At 36.5% G+C, this 26897-nt stretch overlaps 1 protein-coding gene across 9 annotated transcripts in view; it reads left to right on the forward strand.

Annotated features, from left to right (window-relative positions):
• The window catches only part of LDB3 (LIM domain binding 3), a 130608-nt gene extending 105553 nt beyond the window's left edge, over positions 1–25055 (forward strand). For 7 of the 9 annotated variants that reach the window (XM_074830437.1, XM_074830436.1, XM_074830440.1 and 4 more), the window contains 7 exons: positions 3610–3657; positions 6412–6539; positions 12745–13045; positions 14279–14459; positions 16746–16866; positions 18266–18381; positions 20373–25055. In XM_074830437.1, coding sequence (XP_074686538.1) covers positions 3610–3657; positions 6412–6539; positions 12745–13045; positions 14279–14459; positions 16746–16866; positions 18266–18381; positions 20373–20462 — 985 coding nt within the window. In that variant the 3' untranslated portion in view covers positions 20463–25055. The remainder of the gene's footprint in view (positions 1–3609; positions 3658–6411; positions 6540–12744; positions 13046–14278; positions 14460–16745; positions 16867–18265; positions 18382–20372) is intronic. The other 2 variants (XM_074830438.1, XM_074830445.1) reach the window with 1 other exon arrangement.
• Positions 25056–26897: the final 1842 nt, after the last annotated feature.

Here is a 26897-nt window from a genome sequence, read left to right on the forward strand (position 1 = left end):
AATATGTCTCTGAAGTCTGCACGTAGTAGTAGTACTGCATGTAATACTTTATTTCTGCAATATATGCATATTTCATTGAGATTAGCATTGATGTCACAAAAGGCTCTAGTTTTTGTCCTTCAAGAAAAACAATCAGATAATGACAGACTTTCATTTAATGAACAATTTTGGAGGAATGCAGGAAGATAAAATTACAGATGCATTGCATATATAATTTTTAAGACTCCATTGGTAAAATCTTAATCAGATTTATTTTATTGCCCATCCAAGATAAGAAAGGCATTTTTAAACTTGAGCAAAAAAACCTCATTGACAATTTCTGAGTATCTTGAATAGGAGGATATAAGGGGAGGGCTAAAGAACACATCAGACTTTAAAAATGTCAAAACTACAAAGTGTCCAGTTTTAAAAAATGGCTTTATTTCAGGATTAAAATTTCCTTTGGATTTTGTTTTTATTATTCTGTGAAGCTGTCTGACTAGGTGAAGACAGACATATTTTTGAACACTGAGAATGCTGCTAGTCAGGGGGGCCATACTAAAATTGGACTATTGACTTATAAGACTGTACTCAGAGTAATCTACAAACTTCAGAAACCCTTATGAATATGTGAATCATAACGTCATGAGCTTTCAAATCAGAGTTATAAAAGTGGTAGATCTCTAGAAACCTTTTAGAGACAGACAGTTCATCATAATAGAAAATCCTTAAAATACGTCTGCCTAATAGGCAGAAGGCATGTTTTCACAAAATGGTTAATGCATGTGTACTTCTTTTAACTGAAGGCTATTCGTTTAAGAAGCTCATAATTCATTTGTATTAATCACAGAACTATGGACAGACCTTCCAAATCCCAGAATAGGCACTCTTCACATTGAAGTATGATAGCTATGTTGGTCAGGAACAGTTACTTGGAACAGATTGACAACTGCTGGCATAGCTTTTGGTACAAGAATTAGATGCAGATATTTTTTGTTATATTTTGGGATAAATCTCCTCTTCCATAAAAGAGCTATGATTTCATTGTTGTTGTGGAAATGACAGTTAAGCAACAATGATGTATGATTGACATATAAACACTAATAAATTAGTATAAAGATAGCCATTATTTGCTGACACTACTTGCATGGCTATTTTAGAGCTAATATAATATTTCTTGATTGAGCTTTTATTCATTTCACTTTAATTTCACATTCCTTTAACAGGGAGAAGGGAAGCAGTGTGAGGCCTTGAAACTAGAAGCTCATTTGTAGTTATGTATCAATATGGACTAATCAGTGTGAATCATAATTTTAATGGGTAATGAGGATAAAAAGATCACCTTGAGATATTAAAATTTACTTCCAATTAAAATGTCTCTTATCTCCTGCACTAGATTGGCATGGACAATTTTACGCTTTCCTGCCCCTCTGAAAGGAAGCAGGTTGTCTGGGGAGGCTATGTGTCTCCATTCTCAAAGGTTTTTCATTACACCACTGCATAAAACACTGAACAACCTGCTCAGACCTCAGACCTGGCCTTGCTTTGAGCAGGAGGTTAGGTGAGAGACCTCCTGAGGTGTCTTCCAACCTGAAAGATTCTGTGAATCTATGAAAAACAACTGTCCATTTCAGAAAGCAATGCTTTAATCAGACTACTGAAACCCATGGCTAGTACCTGGCAATTATTTAAGTCAAAGATATAAGATCACAGGTATCATGCTGACATACACTTCAAGCTATTATCAGCAGGCAAATGTTATTGTCTTAGCTAATACCTCTCTTGGATGTTCAGTAATTCAGCAAGCCTTGGGACATAAAGGCAAATCAGAAACTTGTAGGACCTGTGAAAAATTGCTTCCCTGATAATCAGATACAAGAAGCAGGCTCAGTTTGTTTGTTTGTTTTTGGAGGGCTGTGTTGCAGCTGAAATAGGTTCTTTATCTTTGTGCACTACTTCCATGTTTTTTTAAAAACCGTCATGTATTATTGCTAGTGTATTCAAACATGAAGGACTAAAACTGGCTTCTAAATTAATTTATAATTCAAATTTTTGAGCAGCTGATAGTTTTCATTTAGAAATCTAGCATGCCAAAATACAGACTTAAAAATCCAGTTTCAGCTTGACATATATCATTGGAGCATTGCAGCATTTAATATAATTTTAGTTCAAAGTAAAATATGGATGACCTTAGTTACAACAGTATCCCCATCCTGTAAAACATGCTCAGGTAGAATGAGGCTGAGATTTTACCACTGTTGTTCCTGTGTTTGGGGTTTTTTTCCTTCTAGATACCTTAAAAAGGTCCACCAAGAAAATGCAGAGGATTTCTTGATCAGTCTCCTTAACTATTTAAATCTGATTTTAAACTTGGTAGATCCAGTTCTGTAGTGATTTTTCTTTTGTGAGCAAGGCCGTATGCATAACACCTAACATGAGGAAAATCTTTATAATGTTCCTAAAGAGGAATGTTTGAAGTACATCATTAATCCTTAACTGATTGTGTTACTCTTACTTTTAAACCTGCAATGTTATCTTACTTTTTCACTTATGATCTTACAAAGAAGAAAGCATAGCAGGAGTGTTTTAAATAAGCTACTAAGCTCTTTATGCAATTGGTTATTCCATCTGGAGGGTAAAAGCAGGGCAACCAGTGAGACAGCACTCTGGGAACACAAAAACTGGAGAAATGCTGGAGAGTTACCATTATGGTTCTAAAAGGAAGGTGTAGCTTCTGTGATCCTAGGATATTAATCTAAGCACTGTGTCTGTGGTAAAGGGAAGAAAAACTCTTCTTCAGAAGTTAGGAAAATAACTGGCATATGATATGTTTCTGGTAATTCTGGCAAATGTGGGCTGTGGTTGTGCCATGTAGCCCTGCACTGCTCTGCATTTAGGCAGGAGCTGTGTTCACTCTGAATCTTCTTGTTTCTTAGATCACATATTGTGCAGGCTTTTAAGTACTTTCTGTATTTACATAAATGAATCATTTATGTACTGGAATGATACTGTTTCCCCAAGAAAAAAAATGTACCTGTTTACCTAAGACTCTGTTTAGTAAATGAACAGTAGAATGGTACTGCAAGGAAGAAGTTGAACGTGATGGCTTGATGTTGTTGCTTCAACTACTTCCAGCCTGCCCTCTCTGTGGGGTTGTCCTAGTTACCTCATAAACTAGGAAACCTAGCTGATCTTTGGACTTCGGTTCATTCAAGATTTGTTTTTAAGATCTGATAAACCTTAAGCTTGTGACACTGATGAAAAAAAACCTCATACCTATTTTTCTGTGCTAATACAAATAAATGGTGAATGTCAAAGCAAACAGTCCAGTGGTTGAATTAGAATTCCACAACTAAAGAATGAGCAAAACTGGATGAGAGTGACTATGGAGCAATATACTCAGCTCATTTACTTACGCTACCATTATTCAGGTTCCATTATGATTCCTGGCTTAAATAAGATAAGCAATATGTAATGTAATACTGATCTTATATGATTAAAAATATGTATATGTTGTTTACTTTAGCACTTAAAAGCAGCTCTTATTCTTAAGGAAATTCACTGTAGGACAAGATATCCCAATTTTCTTGGTATATTTTTTTTTCAAATACAACTTTTGTCTCATTTTAGTTTCAACCGGCATTCTTCCACCTCCATCAGCTACCAGTCAAAGAAGAGGTATAAAAATGTTTTGTGCAGCTACTCTATCTTAAAAGCACTTAACAAAAGTTTCTTGCTGCTAATAGGCATCTAGTGAAGTTTTAACATAAAAGTGATCTGCTTAGAAATGTTTACTCTTTCTTTTTCTGACAACTAATAGTTTTCAGAGCCAGTATTTAATTCGCTGCCTATCACATGCCATTGGCTGCTACAGATAAATTCAGTAAGGGTGCTTTCACTGCTTTCTGAGATGCCATTGCTTCCTGTTCCGTTAAAGCACCTTTGATCCTTAGAATATATTTTTATTCTTTCTTTCATTCTTTCTCGCTTTTCTTTCTCTCTTTTCCCTCTTTTTCTTTCTTTCTTTTAATCTCATGCTATTTCTTCAGCAGAAATTCTGATAAATCTTTTAACTTCACTAAAACCCCTACTGATGTAGTGTAACACTTAATTTCTCTTTGACAAGCCTTTTTATCTTCCTTACTGTATTTAATATACATCATACACTTGTAAAAGGGTTCAGTAGTTGACTTCTTTTAATTATGCAATGATTTTGGTACTATGAATACATTTTGTGTGTGGTGTTTTTTATTTTTTCAACTTCATTTCCCTGAACATAGAAGGAAATCTAGTGGCATGGTTTTACCATGCTATTAACTTTGGGAAACACTTGAATTTTGGATAAACATTCTTCTTCATGACAGTCTAAGTATCACTGTCCAGCTCAGAACTTCTCTATGTATTTTGTGCACTAAGAGAGCTTCAAATCAGTCTTTCTACCAATGGACCTGCACATCTGGGAGTAGACTTTCATGAGTGTATGCCATTGTCAGATTAAGGTTGTATGACACGTGATTTAAAATCTTTTAATCCACATTGTAAATATTGATCATTGATCTGGTAAAGGTAAGTCTGTTTTACTGGTTTTCTGTCTAGTTTACCTTGAATAGTAGATTTTAAAGCAAGGAAAAGTCTTTTGATAGCGTGTGTCTAGCTAAAGGCATTTTGAAAGCTGTCTGTGAAGCCAGTGTACCTGAAAAAACAAAACAAAAAAAAAAAAAAACCAAAAAAACAACCTTTGCTGTTTGTGCTATGGTATGAGCAATGATCCTCTGTCCAGTGACCACCAGTACAGTGTGTTCTTATGCACTACAGATGAGGAAGTATCAACAGGAAATAGATGGTAAGAATGGAAAGTAAAAAGTCTTAGTGTGCTTAGAACAGCTTTGGCAGTTACAAAAGCACAGCACAGTTCACAACAGAATTTACAGTGAATTGTATTCACTGTAATCCCACTAAAATAGTTTATCTTGGAGAGTCCTGTTCACTCATGGTATAGTGAACTCAAATCCAGCCCTAGGCCCTAGACTAGGTACAGAAATAATTAGCTATAGTCATTGTAGCAATGGCTATGTTTCTAGGTCTAACTAAATAGACAAAATAAATTAGCCTGAGGCAGCAATGTTATGCAAACTGGATCTATAGCATAAGCACTGTCAAGTAGCAAAAAGCTATGTTGTGAGGATAGGTTTATTTTGTTCAAAATTAAAAATCAAAAGTCAGAATGTTTTTTACCTGTAGTGGAAGGAATTTTCTGGGTTTGCCGTATGTAAAAATTATAATGTCTTCTCTCCAGATGACATCTATTTCTGCTGTTAAAGTCAAGATGGACCAATGGTCTGACAAAGCTGGATGCTTCTTTTCTTATGCTGACAAATGTTTTCCTATAGACAAAGCCACTACTGAAATAACTCCTAAACTGTCAGCACGAATAGATAGGGATCTGGTTCATACAGATAGTGAAACTGAAGGGATAAAGAACGTAAAACTATGTTTTCAGGGTGAGTAAGAATGATGTTCAATAGTGAATGCTTTTTATTATTGCACGCATCTCAGTATCTGTTGCCTCCCTTCTTTGTACTTCTTTATTCTCTCTTGCTTGCTTTGTTTGTAATGCTTTTAGTGGTCTATGAAGCAAAGTCTACAAATAGAATCATCCTAAGTAACAGGCAAATAGAAGAGGCATATATATCAATGTGTTACTATAATCAAACTGAGAATCACCATCTAAACCATTAAATAGAGAGAAACTATTTCTTATTGATGTTTGGAATCCTGAGCAAATGTTTTTAATCTAGGAATGCAGAAATTGCATCATAATATTGCATGTCATGTGCTTTTGGGTTAGCTGAATCTGACATTAGCAAAAATTAACATAAACTGTAGTTTCAGTCTAAATAGGGAGAAGAGTTAATTTCAGAAATGTTTTCTAAAGGTCACTACAATCTTTTTGAAAACAGTACAATGCTTATAAACAGTAGTTAGTATTTGTACTAGTAGTAATTGTGCTGAGCCAGTATCTTTTTAAGTCATTGAGATATCCCTCGTTGATTTATCTTAGACAAGAACAGGCCTGCTTGTTTGTAGAGGAACAGAAAACCCAAACTTTGTATGGATGTTTCTGAAGTCTGATCCCTTGTTAAACTGTGAGTTCCTTTAATAAATTTGTCAAATTCCTTCAGTAAGCTGTTTTCTGTGACAACAAGAGCAACTTGGCATTATTTAAAATCCTTATTTGGCTAATTTTCCTTTCCAAAGAATCGTCCAAGCCTTTCTTAGCAATGATAAAGACTAATGAATCTCTCTGTATTCTCTCTGTAGCTCTCAAGGACAGTTCCTCTCAGAGTGCTTTGGAAGCTGCCAGATCTGTGATTTCATAATCGGTAACTTTTGCTGTTTATAAAGTTGCTCATACCTTCATTTTGCTTTTAGAAACACAAGCCAGTCGTATACACCAACACCAGTGTCCGGAAGCTATGGTGAAAGTCCTGCTTCTTCTGCTACTTCAAAACTGAGAGTTGTTACTACTGCCAGCATAAAGCCCTCTGTCTACCAGCCAGGTAAGGTAACTTCAAAGTACTGAAAGGATTCAGAAAAGAAATGCACATGCATTTATTTTACAAAAAGAAAATGCAAAGAATGCACAATTTGCAATAGGATACACACATATCAGGAGGGATTTACATATGTGGAACCAAATGCTGCTAGTTGCTAGTTTTGCTTCAGATTATCTGAAGATTGAGGATTATGTTGTATTTGTATTCTGCTTTGGAGTGAAAATGTGGAAGAAATGGAGGAAGAAGAATACAGACAAGGGGAAGGTCTGTAATAAAAATGCATAGCCTGATTTTTCAAAAGAAATACATTCAGAAAATTACCCAGTGCACCCAATTAGGAGCCCAATGACACTTCAGAATCGATAAAACAGCTCAAGAATGCACAATTTAGGATGGAGATAAAATAAGTGAAGGTACTTGAGTAGGATATATTTGCAAAATAGGTAAGGCCATATATTGCGCTTCTCAAACTCAGGCTTATATTTGAAATAAAGAATGACCTATTAAAGCACTTCATAATGCTATGCTTCCACTTCCCACAGATGCAGGTACTGGAGGAATATATTTGATTATTCATTCATGAGTAAAATATGCTCCCTGATGTTATTTAAATTCCCTTTGTATTAACGTGTTACAAATGGAGTGAACTTCCAAAACCATCGATGACCAAAATGTGAACCTTCAAAATGAACAAATTAAATGAGGCAGCAATATAACTCTAAATGCAGTTCTGTTTCAAATTAAGCTTGTTCTGATCTTAGCAAGAGAATTACAAAGTTGATTTATATCTTGACAGTCAACTAAATATGGAGAGTCCAGGAATTCTAACAGTCTTAAACTCTATCTTCTGTAATGCTCTATCTCTGGATCTACTGAAATGAAACCAATGCAGAAGTTTTACTTAGACATAAAGTAGACAGACAGATCAATTGATTGATCTTTGTATTTTAGATGTAAAGGTGGAAAAAGCCAGTTCAGAGCTATCATGAGCTATTTAAGGGTCTCAAAGTAAATAAAGGTTTCAGCTTCTCATTTGCTTTTGGTTAAGCATGTCAGCACATACCATGTTCTCACTGAAGACAAATGTTATTTTTGTCTGGCAAAAGAAGGAAAGATGAAGACAGAGTATTTATTTCCATAATGCAGAACAGAACAAACTGTGGCAAGTCAAAATATCTCCTAAATACACTGATTGATACTAAGCCCCACACTCATTTGGAGGAAGTATAAACTCAAGTTCTCAAAATACAAACCTGCCACAGAAATAAATCTGTAGCTATATCCAGTTAGTAGCTCTATCTGTTAAAGAAAAAGCTGGCTGTTGAATTAGACTCAGAATAAGAGGCAATGCTGTTGTTTTCTCCTGTGATGGGCATCTTCTTTGCAATTTAGGGTCTTGAGGCCCATTGCCTCCCAATAAGGGCTTAAAATACACAGCATGGAAACTGTGTTCTGTGTTACTATGTATACAACAAACTTACTTCAACTGTATATATTGACTGCCTGCATGTGGAAAATTCTTATTTTGCAGGCACAGCAAAGATATAGTATACTCTAGAGGACAGGAGAAAATTAAGAATAATATCTAATGTGATATATTACAAAGACAAAATTCAAATAGCATTAAAGTTGGCAGAGAAAGAAACGGTAAGTCTCCCTGTATTGTTTAGGAGTTTGAAATATCCCATAAAGGATTCTAGAATACTTTGGTAACTGAACCCCAAAGTGACTCAGGTACAAAAATTATTACAGAGATTTTATTGAAGATGTTAGGTTTTTGTTTTGGTACCTTTTTAAAGTTTTATATATTTGATGTAGTAGCACTTCATACCACTTTTAGAATGTGAGCTGACCCTAGAGACAGTTGCAGTTGCAATCCTGAGCAAATAGAAAATTGTCACTTGGGAAGAAATAGAGGAAACAGCATTTCCTGTTACAGATGGGAAAGATCAATAGTACTTTGAAACAAACCATCAAGACAGTTAGAAAACTTCCTCACTCAACTTTGTCAGTGAATATAAACTCTGTCTTGCAGTGCAAAATGCAACCTCAATCTGAGAGGACCAGCTGTTCTCAAATTATGACATATGAGATCACAAAATACATCCTTTTATTCCAATCTAAGTGCAACCTCAGGCTTTTGCAATAACTGCACTCTCACTTCAGCAAATAATTTCTTAGACTTACTTTTTGTAAATCCACAGTGTGAAAAGGCCAAAATAGTGGAGATTACTATAAGGATTTGCAATGTAGAATTTAGAAGAGGAATGTCTTTATGCTAGTCATCAGTGTTAATGGGAATGAAATTACTTGCTTCCCTTAAAAATGTGTGCTAGCAACTTCCAGATTAAAACACCCACCAACAGCCTCATGTATGCAATGTCCAGGAACCTGAATCAATCACTAAAAGGGTTTATAAAACTATTTTAATCTGTCTCAGATTGAAAAAAATAATGGGGATAAATCTTGTTTACACTGAAACCAGTCTCAAAATGAAGCTGCATTGTTGAATATCTGGCTCAGATGGGAGTAATCAGTAAGTCTACAATTTAAAGCAAAGAAAGGGTACTACTTTGACTGACCTAACTCTGGTGGGAATTTTCTGCTGCTAAAAATCTTTGTTTTCTTTCTATAGAGAACGCTGTGAACTCCATAAATTTCATAACCTGTTTTAAGAGCATAGACTTATTTTCTGAACAAGGTCCACTAGATGGCAGAAAATACTTGTGTATTCCTTTCTTGTAGGCTTTCCCAGACTAAAATAGTGCTTTCATATATTCCAAGCAACTCAAACGCCAGTTTTATACTACAAAGTAACATGACACCTAAAAGTAACAAAGCAAATCTTTCCTTTTAAATCCATAAATCCAAATAGGATTACTCATGTGTGTAAAAGTGCTCAAGTGTAAAGACCTGATCCACTCTTTTAGAAATTGGTAGAAAGATTCCTACAGATCTCAATGAACTTTTTGCTGACTCCTAAGCACCTTCAATACTAAAACAGCAGGTTATGTACCATCTTTCATTTTTATAAAGGACTTGTTACATTATCTGCTTTGTCTGTCACCTAGTATATACTGGAACAGTATATAGGAAAATTCTGGGCTTCAGGATGCGGCCACTAAATGTAGAACAAGCCAATTCAGTTGTGATAATGAGTTACATTTGTTACCAGAAAATTATTATTAAGAATAACAATTATGTGTTCTACTAACAAAGGAGAAAAAAAAAGGGAAATTGTTTTCACAGCGCAAGCTGGTGTGTAAGGCTAAAGCATTTGAGACTATATGATTCTTTACTAAATAAATCTTTGGTAACACGCCTTTTTTTCTGGAGGGAAAATATCCATTGACCATAAATGAAGAGCTGATGGAGAGAATTCCAGATTCCCCAGAAGCAAGGAATTGGCTTGTTCCTATGGCTGTTGAGAGACCTCTTCTCCTGCCATTCTCTCAGGATAACAATAGTCCCATTCTTTCCTACTCTAAGAGAGTCTGAGGGCTGAGAGAAACAAGGTGATAGAGGCTGAGTTACTCAATTATTTTATTTTAAGTATTCATTTTTGAACAGTTACGAGTCAGCTCATACTCTACTTATATTTTGAGAATCTATTCTCTGATATACTGAGTGCTTTTTACCAGCAAACAGCACCTTTTATCTGCTGCATGTGTGTTGGAAGACTTTGAAATACATAAAAATGCAAGGTGAATTTGTATGGCAGTAGCTACTAAGACAAGAGAGTTGTTCAAATAAGCTTAGGGATATAGCTCTAAGATACTAAGATAATAAGTTCCTCTTAATAACAATAGCTAAAATCTCAAAGTTAGTGAAACCTTTCTGATACGTTGCAATGACACTATTTTAAATCAATGGTAATGCCAGCATGTTCACAGGGGGGAAATATGTTGTAATAAATCCACCCTGACAATAGCTGAAAAGAGAACTCAGAGCAGTTGTGAACACACAACATTTGTCATTTTGCAATAATTCCCCTAGTATCTTCTTTCAGCAACTGAAAAAAAAAATATTTTGTTGCTTTATTTTACCATGGCAAGTAGAAAAGATAGCTAGAGGAAAAAGAAATAGAAGGTAAAGAGAATGAAAGACAAAGACCCTTCCCCAGTGTTTATGCTCCAAAGGAGTATTAATCTGAACCCAGATAAATCATATGCTGTCTACATTGGTTGGGATTAAAAAACTGGAAAAATAAAACACCAACATTGTGAGATTAAGGAAGAAAAGTGAAAAACTAAGAGGTTGTAAGCTGAATTTAGTAAAGACAATCACAGAAAAAGACATCCTAAAAATAGTACCTGGACTGCATTTGTTCTTCACTTCTGGAACTCTGGGTTTGAGTATCTGACCAATTTGTCAGGCTCTCTGTGGGATACACTGCTGCACTTCACATGAACAGGGATTGGCTCTTGGTGGGGGGAGAATCCTTTCACAAAACTGAGTGAGCTAGAAGTCACCTTATTGAATTAGAGAGCCTCATAGGTGGGAGCCTTTTGAACTCACCAATTAGAGATTAAATATTGCCTTCTAATTCTGCCTAGCTTAATACTGTAATACATAAATAGCAACAGCCTCGGGATTTAAAGAGATTGCATAGAAACTCTCTGTTCTGAAATCTTTAAACACTGTTTACCATTCCCAAGTTTAAAAAAAAAAAAGCCTCAAGCTAAGGTGGGATACAGTTTTATGAAGCAGCAACATCGTTGATGCTCTAGCATAAGAAAGTTTTATCAAGAAGATGCATTAGATTCAACTCTGAACTCAATAAAAAGAAGAAAATCAGGGATCATTAGGGTGATCACAGTGGATTGATAGATATGAAATTTAAGCACCTGCAATTGCCAATAATCAGTGTATGTTATTCTATGTCACAGGGTATGGGCTAAGGGAGGAGTGTTAAGTAGAACATAATCTTCTCACCTCTTAATTATCCAGAAAGATCCATGTTACATTCAGAACCCTCTTCTTGGTTGAAATACATTTCTACCTGCAAGCCCCTTAAAACTGTTGGGTTTGGTCATCATTTTATTGGCATTGGGATCTACTGTGCAGGATGTTTGCCTAGACTGCAGGAGAACTGACTTCTGTTCCTAAATCTGTGCTCTCTCATTTGGGCAAAACACTTCAACTCTCCAAGCTTCTGTTCCTCCTCACACAAACCAGCAATCATTCACTTTGTTTTCCTTGCAAAGGAAAAACTGCTTTTAGTGCTCCTGTACTTGGCAAAGTGAGGCAGTTTCTTGTGCAGTGGCTTCAGTCCTACACAGTGCAAGATCTGACGTTTTGAAAAGAGCAGGGCAATGGGAAAACTTGTTGGTATGTGCAGACTCTAGCTTCTGCTTATTTTTATGTGATAAAGCTCCACCCAAGATTAGAGCCTTGTGCATGCAAACACAGAGGCAGTCTGCACTGAAGATTTTCTGTGATAGTCAAAGGGTGGAAGAAAGGAAGTATATTATTTCTATTTTATACATGGGAACTGAGGCACAGAGATACTACACTTTGCTCAAAGTTATACAGGAAGTCTGTGGCAGAGCCAAGAACTGAACTGAGATCAGTCATAACCGCAAGTCTGGCCTTCCCCTAAGTGCTGTTGGCTTTGTCTTGCTGGTCATGTGAGATGAATTGGCTCCCTCAATATTGCTTCCAGTGCTCTCTATCTCTGTGTTCCCTGTGTGAGCCTGTCTTTCTTCAGCAACCTAAGAGTAAAACCTGCAGATGATAGATAACAGTGACATCTGTGGGAAGTCCTGCATTTTAATGAACATAATGAGATCAAAATTTAAGCATAACTTCTTACTGAAATCATGGGGAATTCCATCTAAAATTCTATTACATGATCTGGCCTTTCTATTTTTAACCTGTCTTAAACAGATTATATGGCAGTCTTTGAAATTATCACAGAATTTCATATCCATTCCTACTAGAAAATGAAGAGATGCCCTTGAAAATGGTCTCCATAAAATATGTAAAAGCCAGTAGGCAATGACTTCTGTAAAGCATGTGGATTAGAAGTCAGTGACTGTGCTGATATCCTTGGCTTCAGTCCAGAATTAATGACCATAATTAAGTGTCATCTGAAGCTTTTATATTTTGTGTGTCATGGAGTACCCTTTGGTAAGTGTTGCTGTTTTGCCATCAGAAGAAAAGACTTTAAAATACTTCTTGGTTTCTTTTGGGATACTTAAAACAGCACCAGCACCAGTTCATTCCTACACCTCTGCCAACGCTGAGCCTGCAAGTCGCCCTCCCTGGGTAACAGATGACTCCTTTTCCCAGAAATTTGCACCTGGAAAAACTACCACCACTGTCACAAAGCACATCCTACCAAGGGGTGCTCCAGTACCATCTCCTGCCTCAACTTCTGCTTACCGATCTCCAGTTTCAACTTCTTCCCAGGCTCCTGCAATAGCCCGGGGAACAGTTCAGAGGGCTGAGCGTTTTCCAGCCAGCAGCCGAACTCCTCTCTGTGGGCACTGTAACAGCATAATTCGGTAAGGTCATGAGGTTTTGAAGAGGGATGGAGCAGAAAAAAAATAGCAGAAAAAAATATCAGAGAGACTGGTTATTGTACATTAATATACAGTACCAGAGCCTAAGACTTGGTTAAATTACCCAGCAGGGATGTCTGTTGTCTGCTTCATTAGTTTAACATTTCCAGAGCTCATTTTGCTATTGTGTGGTTCACTTTTTATCACTGCAAAGTTATACATGCTAATTGTTTGTTTCTTGGGTGCTGTGGCAAATCACTGTTTGTTTTTTAAACAAGTTTCTGATCCTAAGGTACCCCTTGAAGGAGGTACGTACAACTTCATTGGGAGAGTTGGGGGGTGGGGGGGAGGATTATGGAGAGAAAAGGAACAAGACATCATTTTGGAACAGCAGCCAAATGTAATTGTTGCTTTTGTGTCTGGAGAAAGATAATGCCTACACTCTATTACCAGTGATTCATAGCATGCCTCTCCCTTCTCCTCTCCCAATTCATTCTGCTGGACCTGTGCCCATGGTTACCCTGTGGACTGCTAACCAACTTTAAGTAATCCATGTTAATGACAGTCTCCCCCACTAAAAGGAGCTAGTTTGGTGATGTGGAACTGCTGATTATTACCCTTCATATATTCTGAAATGGAAAGACTCCAGTAATAATCATTATATCTAATCACAATCAAGAGTAAATCACCAAAACTAATTTAATGTGTCTTCTATATAAGCAAACAGCTAGTTGTCATCTGATAGTCTGACATTTCTAGAACATGCTGCATGCAGTGCTCTCTCAGACAAAAAGAAGGCAGGAGACTTTAGGAGCTACTGTAGGGTGTGGGTGTGTAGGTTTGGAAATTTGCCTACTTTTGCATGCTTTCAGATAGTAGCATTATCTTCTGTGTTACAACCCTTGGCCTTTTCCTCTTGTCTTTGCAGCTGTTTACAAAGACCACCTATAGCTATGCAGATATGAAAACAGTTGATGATTTTTCCAAGCTGTCTGTAAATCCAGTGTCTATGACTAAATAATAATGAAACATTTTAACCAACTGGAAAAATGTTTGAGTAATGATCTTGAAAAAGAGCACTTCTGTTCAGGCTTCTGGGTCTCATTTTAATATACACCTTCACGGTTCAAGTAGAATGCTTGTTATACATGTACACGGTGTCTAACAAAGTGTGTTTGTAATCAGGGTCATTCAATCTTTTTGCAATACAAATAAGATAATTACAATTGTTTACAGGGGTCCTTTCCTGGTAGCCATGGGTCGCTCTTGGCACCCAGAAGAATTCAATTGTGCTTACTGCAAGACATCCTTGGCTGATATGTGCTTTGTGGAAGAGCAAAATAGTGTGTACTGTGAGCGCTGCTATGAACAGTTCTTTGCACCAACCTGTGCCAGATGCCACACTAAGATCATGGGGGTAAGAGAACAAGCTTAACCCTTTCTCCAACTGCGTGGTTCATTGAAATAGTGAAATAGTTTAGACTGTAAGCAATGAATGTAGATATTTAATTATTTCCCCCTTTTTAATAATAATTTCCCAGTCTGTTGATTACTTCAGAATGACAAAACGTATTTTTTATAATCATAGAATCCTAGAATACCAGGTTGCAAGGGACCTCAAGGATCATCTGGTCCAACCTTTCTTGGCAAAATAATTTTTATCTATCTGAAATCTTGGATATTTCTGTACCTTAGTCAACTCATACACAGAATATGTAATCCAATTACCATCTCACTGAGTGTAAAATAAGTAACACTTTCTGGATAGTTCTTTGCTATCCAATACACTGTGTTACTTTTATCTATCATTTCCTTATAATTATAGTAAGAGGCTTGAATGGTTAGGGTTTTTTTCTAATACAGAACTTAGTCTAAATTTAAATGGAGAAGTCCATGACCATGGGAAGAGGCCCATTGCTCTTGCTGTACCTCACTGGTAGCTAGTAATGCAGCTGCCAAGAGGAGTTCTGCTGATTTCTTATAGTTAATAAAATACAGAATAAACACAAAGATCTGAATTCCAGAAAGGCAAAAATAAATGCCACTTTTGTCTTAGTATACTCATGCTTAGGTACAAGTAAATCTGCTCTACATACACCTTAGATCGTGATGAGGTTGTAATACCATAAGATAATTTTAACAGTGTATTTATACATGCAGTTATAGTGAATATATGACATGATTCTCTTAAATGAGGAAGCAAGGAGTGCCACACTGGTTTTTCATCACTTAGCTCTCACCTTTTGACATCTGTCTAAATGTTGGCATTGGCGGATTAGATGCTTTTCTCTGCAGTTGCCAATTAGGGATGGCAGCATCAGACATCTATGGTGAAGCTCTGGATCCAACCAAGTTTGCTACCGCAGCAGTAGGAGTAATTTTACAGCAGAGTACTGAGTTAACTTACCTAATTAATGCTGGCACAAATCAGTTCCCCATTATGGATTTTCATCAGGAAAATGGCAAAGATGCCAGCTGCCTCTATTTATATTAATAAGACTTCTCAATCTGTTTTTTGCTTCTTAGCTCAGTGAGGTTCATAAATGGATCCAAACCTATTTATCAATGATAGTTGTTTTGCAAACAGTAACAGAAGTTAATGAATCTCAAATGGTGATTCTCTAATGAAATATACGGCAAATGTAAATTAGACTATTTTATCTATTCCTTGTATTGAAAGCATGGAAGAGGGCTTCATCCCTTTTGTCATAGTCAATGGAGATTAAAAATAATCCTTAAAAGAGAATCAGAGTCTGCATATGTAATTGGAAGCAACATAAAATAGGATCTAGCATCTCAGCTGGTGCAAATCAATGCTGTTTTACTGAAATTAACAAAGTTAAATTAATTTACACCAGTTATGCAGCTGGTCCTTTGAAATCTGGAGATACACTGTTGAACATCGTCTTGGGCACAAGTAAAATTGACAAATTAGCAGGTAACCATGCATCAGAGCTCAGTACAGCAGCTTTTGGACTTGGATATCTTCTGTATGACAGGATAAGAATGAAGCAGTAATAGAGATTGCTCCATACTGGATAGGAGAAAGAAGCTGATAAAATCTGGATACTCAGTTCAAGAGAACATCAGTTGCACAGAATTTGTTTTTTTGTGATGAACACATGATGTAGGAACAGACACGCAGACTCATTTTCACTAATCACATAAGTTAAAATCTAAGAACTTTTTTTTTAAGATTTTCACATTAGTTTGTGAAGTGTTATTGTAAGAAGCTTAAAGAAATTAGTACATAATTACTGTCTGAAACATAAGACTTAAGTCACTTATCCCCTGCATGCATCTCTTGGTCTTAGAGAGAAAATTACTCTTTAAAATTTTTTTTAAAAATCATACTCTTGCATTGAAGAGTTCATACTAGTCGTGTCAAAACAAAGGAGAAAATAATCAGAATCTTTGTGCAGAATCTTTCCTGCAACAGTGACTGGGCATGTTGATACAAACAGCTGGCTGAACTATGTTGTTTCATTTTGGCAAATACATTGTTCTAGAAAGTTTGCAGTCCTATTTCCTCTTTCTTTCCAAAGGAGCCCAATTTCTGTCATACTTCTTTCTTTGAGGAGGGGAATTGGCTGATACAGAAGGGAAAAATTTAGAGCATCTCTGCCTTGTGTTTGTTCTCCAGTAGGTAGTTGCAAGGCATGCTGTTCTGCTGGAGATTTTTCTTTGTTTGTTTGTTTTACAGGAAGTGATGCATGCCCTAAGAAAGACTTGGCACACAAGTTGCTTTGTCTGTGCTGCTTGTAAGATGCCGTTTGGGAATAGCCTCTTTCACATGGAGGATGGGGAACCTTACTGTGAGAAAGGTATGGCAAACCAGACAGTTGTGCTCAGTAAGCATGTGCTTCATGTTGTATGAAAGCAACATAAGAATAAAGCAGCTGATGAACAAAATAAAATCAGTTACCCATCACAGAATGGATTTTGTTTCCAGTCTCCACATATACAAGTATACAACATACACAAGTTTCTCCAGTTTATATGAAAGACTGGCAGAGCGCTGGTCTTTTGCCTCAGAATGACTTACCTCATTTCTCTCCCTTACGTATAATGATACTTACCTTCCATTTCTCTCCCTACACATTTTTTCCCTTGTCCCCCTCCCTTCCCTGGTAGATTCTGCTCACTAGAAATCTACACGTTATGGGGTGAAAAGTTCTTTTAGAGTTCTGGTAGCACTTCTATACAGTATGTGTGGGTTGCTGCCCATATTCTCTCTCTAAATTGCTTGAATTATGACCTCTGATACTGCTGCCTCACCCTAAAACTGATCGGGTGTGCAACACGTGGTAGCACAGGTTTTGTTTTCTGAGTGCTGCAACAAATGAACTGCTCCTTGCTAACTAAGAAAGGAAAAGGCCACATTTTCCCAAACTATGGAAAGGGTAATACAGTTTAATAAATGGTGCTTGCCATACAAGTGAGATGCCTCGCATGGTCAGGAAGCAGGTTAAGGTTTAAGTGGTATTCCCTCTGTAAGCCCTGCCTTGTCCGTTTAATGAGGTCCTGTCCTACTTCCCTCTGGAAATTCCTTCCTTATGACTGCACAAATCAAATTTTACATATCAGAGTAACTCTTAGTGAAGAATGAAAGCCATACAGTGTGACTGACTTGGCATCTACCCTTTAAAGTTGGAGGTTTTGCCATAACCTCTAATGATTCTCACAAATTCCATATACCTTTAGAATTTCTGCTAATCTTTTTCAATGTCAAGTCTTTCTAAATTGCACTTGCTATTCAAACTAAAGATGTATTAACCAGCCAGTATGGGGTTTCCATAATATTCTCTCTTAATGCAGACAGAACATAAACTGAAACTATGTTTCTATACCACCCTTAAGGTAACACTCACTGGCCACTAGATTGTGTTTTGCATGACCATATTTGTCCTTATAAATAGCTTCCACACACATTAAAACTAATTTAAAACTAATGTGAGAAACAGAACTTCAAATTTCATTAATTTTTTGTTTGTTTTCTATGTTTGTGATGACAGCAGTTGTGCTGACGTGGGGTTTTGCACTGAGTTTGTATTTAAATAATGAAAGAAAAGAAGCAAATTTCAGTGTGAGTGTTTCAGTGAATGTAGTAGCAAACTGAGCAAAAGCAATCCAAAAATTCATCCTCTGGAAACTTTCTATTTTTCTTGGATTTAACAGTTATGTTAAGAGTTTGTTCTAAGTTTGCTTTTTGTTTTATTTTAGATTATATTGCTTTGTTCAGCACAAAATGCCATGGTTGTGATTTTCCTGTTGAAGCTGGAGATAAATTCATTGAAGCTCTTGGACACACTTGGCATGATACCTGCTTCATTTGTGCTGTAGGTTCTATACCAATACTATCTCATTTCTTTATACTCATAAATTATGAAGTAACATCAGAAGACCTGAAAGCAGGAATGACTAACATATGCCTAAGGATGCAGAGGGATTGAATTTAATTTTTTACTTGCAGATGGAGAAGGATGGGAGTCATTTCTCTTCTCCTCCATAATCTTTTACTAGAATTATTAAATTTGACCATCACAAGTGAGTGCTTTCTAATAAAACATCCAGTTTTAGAGAGTACATACAGTAATATATACCGCTATTGCTATTATTCTTTCCAGTGTTTACCAAATAAAGATAAAGCAGGATTTAAAATAAATTAACACCGTACTGAACAGTATAGCCATAATCTTACTTACAAAGCAGTGCAGTTTGCATTTCCATGCACAATGCTTGTTGAAACTTGCAAAAAGGAGTCTGTTTAGAGAGAATGAATAGTAATTAGCATAGAAGTTGGTCAAACTCATCAATCTGTGGTGTGCATACAACTATATAGTGTGGCCATATTCCCACACTCTGCACACAAAGTAGTAAAATCCATATGATAAACAGTACTTTCCATATGGTTCTAATACAGCTGTGGGGCTCTACAACATATTATTCCTAAGGTAATAATATCTAGAACCTCTAATTAACTAAAAATAGTATGTTGGCCACACCAAAAATGACAGTGACAATTTCTAATGTTTGTTGAACTCTAAAATTTAGGTTGAAGAGTAGAAAGTATAGAAATATTTATAAATATCTAAAGCTAAACTAGCTACTGGTCTTTTAAGGGTACATGGAAGTGAGTGACACAAAAGTGTCCTGTGAAAATTGAAGCCTCTTTGAAATTCTAACATAGAAATACTAAGACAGTGAGTTTCCTTCACAAACAGCTATTAGTTACTTATAAAAGACACTTTATCTGAATATTTCATGTTATTTTTTGCTTGTTCATTTAACTGCATTCTTACATATTTATTTAAATTGGCAACCCAATTTTCTGTGGAGGTGAGTTTTGTTAATGCAGTTCTCACAGTGTTTTCTGTTAGGAGCTAACTTTATTTCTTTCAGTGGGCTAAATCAAATGCAAATAAATGCAGCTCCTAATTTCCAATATGCTATCCTCATATCCTTTCACATGATTTTCCTTCCACTTGCAGTAGCACATCACCGATGTTATCACTCACTGGTCTTAAGCCATAAGCATTAGGGACAACATTTATTCTTATTCCTAGATTCTGATGTGTTGTTTTCCTTAAGTGGTTCTAGTCAACTCTGACCTTGCAAGTGGTGTTACACTACCCCGTGTAGGATCTGTACAATTCCAGGGCAGTTTAAGCTGATCTAAACCTGGGCTGCCCTGCCTCGGCCATACATTCTCACATGCTTTGTTATGTCAACACCAGCACTTATGCAGCCAGGCAGAGAACTTCATGGGTTAAAGAATAACCTGGTAAGAAAAAGTAATTAGTTTTCAATGATACTGGCTGTCTGAATGACTCACTCCTTGATCATGTAAGCACCAGTACCAAGACAAAGTAATAACAGGAATGAGTATCTAATGGTACCATGGAAGGATGGTACCCCTGGGACCATGGCACCTAACCAGAGCTTTTGTAAAATCATACATTAAAGGATCAGAATCTAGGTCTTAAAGTCTGAGCTAGCTGCATGTGCTCGAGTGTGCCACTGTCCTTTGACAGTCTACACAAGCACTGCTGGGACATGTCAAGTCTGCCTAGGGGATCATGTACTCGGATGGAAACTAGTGAACTTAGTGGGTAGTGGTGGCAGGAAAGTACAGAGAGGAAAGCTGATGCAAATCAGAGTCTAACCTCAACATGGAGTAGGAAATCTACCAAGACAGGCTCTTTGATCCAGGAAATCAGATGAACTTCTGCCAAAGAAATGTGTGGGCAGAAGAGAAATACAGTTAGAACTGATAATCACGTCTTTCTCTCTTTTAATGATTCCTGATTGTATTTATTATTAATTCTAGGTATGCCATGTGAATTTGGAAGGTCAGCCATTCTACTCCAAGAAGGATAAGCCACTGTGCAAGAAGCATGCCCATGCCATCAATGTTTAAAAGAAGAGTTGGTAGTCAGTAACACTGGGGAAAAACAGATGACTAACTGAGCAGTTATAAAGTTGATAACCATGGCTAGCATTTCTCTTGGTAAAAGCTAGGAAGTTGATACTTCTGAAGTTTAACTTAATGAAAGTTTCTCTTTCGTAAATGCAGACCACGCTTCTGCAAGGTTCATACAAAACCCTGATGAATGAATGGTCAAAACCAAATGAACTAGTCCATTATTAGAGCAACAGTTGGGGGAAATATTGAAATTAACTAAAAACTGTAATATAAAAAGTAATATGCAAATACAATTTCAAATTAACTACCCACAGCAATTTTACTGCTTAGACCACACACTAGTGTTTAAGAACAACTGGAAAAGTCCTTTTGTAATAAGTCATTTTCTTTCATAACAAGAATGAGTAAGTGCCACATGTACAATTATCTGTAGAACCAAAGGCCATAGCTTTCAAAGGGAAATAAGTAGATCAGGGTTTCCTCTATGAAAAGTGACTGCTATTCCATTATGTTGTGGTGCTACCTCACAGCATCAAATATTTTAGATTCTTTCCAAATAAGAAGTCTGCCTTGAATCCATATGTAGCTGGGAAGCCTAGGAGACAATCCATAACTTAGTTTGAAAATAAAGTGGAAACAGAATAACGCCTTCCATAACCCAGTAAGATTGAGAATAACATGTTGGGTCAACCTTGCTAGTGCACTTGGATTATGCATACAGAGTAGATTAGTTTACTTTCAAATCACAACAGAAAAGGACAACTGACTTTCTCCAAATTGCTCTTTCATTGAATGGAGTAGAGCTGGCTGAAAAGGCCAGCTTTTAATTTGAAACCAGTTTTCCTTTTCTTTTGTTGAAAAAAAATTCAAAGTTGCTTTGTTTTCTAATTCCCGCTGATATCAGTGGGAGGTAGAAATCTACATCTGGACCTTCACATTGGTGAACACGGAACACACATACGTCTAGCGCAGCTAGGAAGTGGGAGGTAGCTTGCAAAAGTTCCCTACTCTATCCCATATCGTTAGGAAAATGGCATCTTTTTTCTTCCCTATAGTAAATTAACATTGATTAAAAATTTTTAAGGCAGCATAACACCACAGGCACATACTCTTTATTACTTTTGATAGTTTAAATGCAACGCATCCTGATTCATAGTAGTATTTGCCGTTGCAAAACAGTAGATAGGCTCCAACAATTAGGATAACCATAGAGTCATCTTTTCTAGTAGTTTAAGAACAACTTTCAAGTTGTTTGAACAGTTATTTATAAAACTTTTTTTTCAAAAGAGCAATACTTGTAGTACTGATAATAATTTTGAATTTTTAATTTAAATATCAATTACTTTTGTATCGGAGACAGCAGCTCTGTCTGACAGAAATAGAGTTAAAATGGAACATTGATCACTATTCAAGTTTTATTAATTTGTTTAAGTGAGAATTATGATGTGTGTGTTGACAGCTTGCAGTACTGACAGTTTTGAATTAGCATTTCTGAGGCTTCTGTGGGTCACATTCTGGTGCCATCTGCACCCTATTTTACCTTGTGTTTTGGGTAACAAGAAATTACATAGCATTGACTACCTTTTCCCTCCTATGCATAATGCCCATTTTCAGAAAATTGATGTGTCTTTTCAGGGGTGAAAAACTATCCAAAGCTTGGGGAAGGAATAAAAGAAATTTGGAGTTCTAAGATGAGAGTTAAGTTAGCTGCAGGCAGTCCGCATCTTGGACAAAAATAACAACATGTACTGCCTGTGGCAGTTTTGACATATATGACCTGTATTTATTCAGTAGGTATCTTAGTTCTCACTGATCTTAGCAGTGATCTGATCTGAGTGCTACAGGGTCAGATTTTTGTATGCGTGAATGATTCTAAAACACTAGTACATAATATGCAATGCCTTTTTTTTTTTAATGTAGCAAACAAATTTTCTGTTTTCAGTCAGTGCTGGGCAGGTGTGAATATGGTTCCATTGATTACAAAATCCAAAGATTCTCTAGAGGAATAAATTGTAATCATGGAAGTTAAATATTTTTTCCCTCATATTTGACTTCACTAAATACCTTTTCATAACAGTGAGAGAATTCTAGACTTCCTTTTAATTTTTGAATGTCATTCAACAAAATGCATTTATTGTTCTCTCTTATTTAAGAGAATTCAAATCAGCATATTATATATTAAGACTGCATTGAAGATATTCTTTAGGCAGATTTCTGTGTTATCCACTGACTGGGACTAATCTCTTACTGACAACATCAAAACGGGGAGTCAGACTCCTTGGGAGGACACAGAATGCTCGGGGTTGTGATGCCTCAGGAGAATTTAATGAAGTCTTTTGCCTATAATCTGCATGTGTGTATATGTGTGTGTCTCACTCTCCACCTTCCCCCTCAATGTCCCTAAAAGCTCCCTCTTCACTGGCAGTGTGAAGGATAAAGCATTTTAGGAGATGGCCAGAGATGGAGGGCTGCAGCTTAGGCAGGGGTGCACTCTGTCAAGAGATGGTGGTAGCCACCATGGCTGGGGCTGTCTCTTCTTCCCATTGACAGGGGAGCCCAGGTTAGCCTGCGAGTTGCTGGGGTGGACAAGGGTGTGGGAGACAGGGGTCTCAGTGTGGGCAGGGGAAGGGAGGCTTGGGTCAGAGAAGGCAGAGCACCTGTAGCAGCCAGAATGCAGAGGCTCTGGGGGTCCCTGGTTGTGTGTGAAAAGGTGAGGCATTGAGGAGACAGGAAGCCCTTACTGAAGCTGGGGTTGGAGGAGGGGGAATAGCTAGGTAAGGCCAGTTTCACTAAGCTGACATGTTAGACAGTTGGGGTGGGGCAGAGGGAGGAAAGGGGGAACAGCCAGGATGACTCACTACAGTCGGGGAAAGGGCTTGAAGCAAGAAATTGGGGTACGAGCAGCTCACAATAGTCCAGGTAGTATGAACATGTATAGAAGGGGTGAGCGAGGGGGATACAGGATCTTATCTAGTAAATTTGAAGTCAGTGATGCAGAAAGGTGAATGTAATGTATGTAAGCACAGCTGAGCTAGCTTGCAGAGTGGCAACAGTGAAAATGCAGCAGCACAGACTTCAGTGGGAGCTGTACTAGCTTGAGATAGTCCTGAAAATTTCCTTTTCAGTGGGAGCCGTACTAACTTGAGAGTCCTGAAAATTTCCTTGGGCAGATAACCTGCACTGTAACACATGCCCTGACTCCAGCTGGTGTCTGAGCAAGTGAGATTAAAGCTAGTTTACATATCGCTATATGAGGTACAGTGATATCTCTGCATGAAGAACAGAGATACCCTGAGGATTATCATATAATAAATTTCCTGTTTTGACTTGTGCTGCTTCATAATGTGGTCCAAAAATAGGGAATCCACTTACCCACCCTTGATATCTATACGAAGATATAATTTTTGCACATATCTGAACCAGAAATTTGTGAATAATAATGTAGTATTTTAACTTTCACAGGGGTAGAATACCACATAACTGTTGATACTCTTCTGCTACATGTCACCTTTGTGATATGGAAGGGGGAAAGATACATAGAGATATATATGTAATTCAGAATAGGGCCTTTCAGCTATCACTGAACATAAACGCTGTACAAAAAGATGCAAGATGAATAATGTGTACTTGTTCATTTTTTGTAATGTCTTGTAATAGATGCCTGGGACAAGTTCCTCTAAATATTTCTTTTTATTCTAATTAACGTGGGGTTTTACATAATAAAACAAAGATAACTGTACCTCTGAATGATCAAATAAAAAGACCAATCTTTTATCTAATTAAGTGTTCAATAACTTTTCAAAGGCTTAAACAATTATCTTAATGCTTTTTCTCTTTTTCTGTTCGTTTTGCAGAGCAGGGTAAATTAAATTTTTCTAAAGAAGACTTTTTATTATCTGGGAAAAAAAAAACACCCTTACGACTTCTTTTTTTAGAAGTTAGTTTTTACTATATTGGATTTACACATCACACATTTCTAAACTCAATTCAAATCAAGGAAAAATATTTTACTTTGGTCCTTCAGTGGTCAGTACTTTGGGTGAAATGTTTTTTTAAAGAATATTTTTATTTATGTTTAATAATGTGAATGTCCACAGCACTGAACACACTCATTAGTGTCTAATGCTGGGCACACTAATGTTTATTTGCAATACTTGTCTCCTGGTAGTAGATATTAATTTGTTTAGTATTTATAAACATCAGAATTTGAAACTGAGTGATTTCTTGCCTGCAGTGATCATATTAGGAATCTAGGTTTTATAATATATTGACATGTTGACTTGATGCCACAAGTGCCCTTGCTTTTAGATATATATTTTTTCCTAAGTTTCTAGTTATTTCAGAAACAGAATGTTGTGTGGTTTATGAGGTGTGAGTAACTACTTTGCGTGGATTATCTGTGCCAACATGAATAAAACAGTCTAGTAATAAAAGCAATGTGCAAATACAGTTAAAGCTTTATGATTTGGGCATATTTATTAATATGGCATGTGAACAGCTGACAGCTTTCAGCCATGTAATACTGATAAGAAAGCATACACAAGCTTGTACTCTCTACTTCAGACCTGAAAATAAAAATTAAAAGCATTGGTTTCAGTTTTATTCTATATCAATCTTGAATGTTTTATTAACCAAGTAACACTGTTTTAAACAAACAAATGTTAGTATGCTTAAAAGATGTAGTGTACTAACAGTACATGTTGTAACTTAGCAAGACTTGTATAGTCACAGACCTTATTGTGTCAACAAATACTGTTTATAGTAACTTTGTAAGGAATGGGTAAAGTCTGTCTTAGGTTACATTGATGCCTCTCAGAACAAAGTTTGATTGCATACGTTCAGATGGGTGTTCTTCCATTTCTCAGCAGAAGTGACTTTAAATAATATACAAAATGTTTTAAATGTCCTCATTGAGCTCTAGTGCCAAGAAATACTGCCAAATGAAAGGATATCTTCACGTAACAGTGTGGTTTATAAAATCAGCCATTTTGTGCGTTCCTAATGCACACTCCTCAGGAATGCAGGATTTTTAAAGATACAACTAATTATGTTAAACCTAATTAAGAAGTTAGATGATAAATGGACAGACTTGGCTTCAGATGGCATTACAAATCAGGAATCACAACTTTGTGCACTTTGATTTTATTTTACAGCCCTAATTTCTGTTTACAATATGCATAAGGAAAACACAGTTCAAAAGAATGAACAGAACATAACAATTTTCTGTCAGTTCAAAATTGCTGTTTTTCAGACTGTCTGTTCTGACCTTTAACCTCTGCACAAGACAGTGGTTCCTAAACTGTGCACTGTGATCCCTGGAGAGTTCAGCTGGTGGAAGTGGAAGCAATAGAGGCACAAGCAGAGCACTGTGCCACCTAATAGGGTGCAAAAAGTGAATAGAGCAAAGTTCATTAGAAAAGGACATGGTGCAGAATAGCTTGACAAGTGATGCATTAAGAGATTCTTAGTAGAAAAGAGATTATGATTTGCTGTGAAGAAAATGGTGTTTTCAAAACTATAGGCTTTGGTATTGTTTCCTGCTGCCCCCCCCCCCCGCCCCCCCCCCCCAATCATGAATCTTAAATTCAGGCATTTTCTGTTGATTAAGAAAGGAAGGAATGTGTGAATGAGATTGCTGAAACCATTATTGAATACACAATGAAATGCTTTGTTCTCCCAGCCAAATCAGAGTTATGGATGAGATTCAGATTATATTCAGGCATAAATTCTGTGCTGTATGCCTATAAAACATGCCCTTAGATAGCTGTTAAAAGTACAGTTCCTCCTCCTCTTAGGAAGATTACATCAAAAGAAAACAGTAACAAATGTGTGTTGTACTAATAAGGACTGTCAGAGTGAGTCACAAGACTATTCTGTGTAATAAGGACAAGCAGAATGAATTTTTTTCAAATGAAGCTAAACTTTTGAACAGAACACGTTTTTCCTTTAAAAGTTTCCAGATTTTAACTGTTAGGGAATAATAAATTAGTATGCATAAAGTATCATTAATAAATCTGCCTCTACTACAAAAGTATTTTCTAAGCTTACTACTTTAGAATTCAGCTTATTTTCATTAATGACAAAAATGTTACGGAAATTCTTCTGCTTCCGCTTCTTTTTACGATGTGTAGTGTTACTGAAAAAGAGTTGAGGCCTTTTTGAATCTGAATTAATGATTTATTTTTCTTTTAATTAGAAGATAGAAATAAAAATACAACTTTGAATTGAATAAAGGTGATAGTCCTTCCCGTGTGTGTGGAATGAATACTGCTTGCTACAAGAAATCTAGGAAACTTGCAGTTCTAGAATGTTTTATTCTTATGGTGCATTAAAGATGACATTTTGGATTTTTAGGAAGCTTAATAAATATCTATAGTCATAATTAAGGATCTCATTTCAGAAGAAAGGAATGATTTACAGGATTTTAAT

The sequence above is a fragment of the Strix aluco genome, chromosome 7 (genome assembly GCF_031877795.1).
Source record: "Strix aluco isolate bStrAlu1 chromosome 7, bStrAlu1.hap1, whole genome shotgun sequence".
Lineage (NCBI taxonomy): Eukaryota > Metazoa > Chordata > Aves > Strigiformes > Strigidae > Strix > Strix aluco.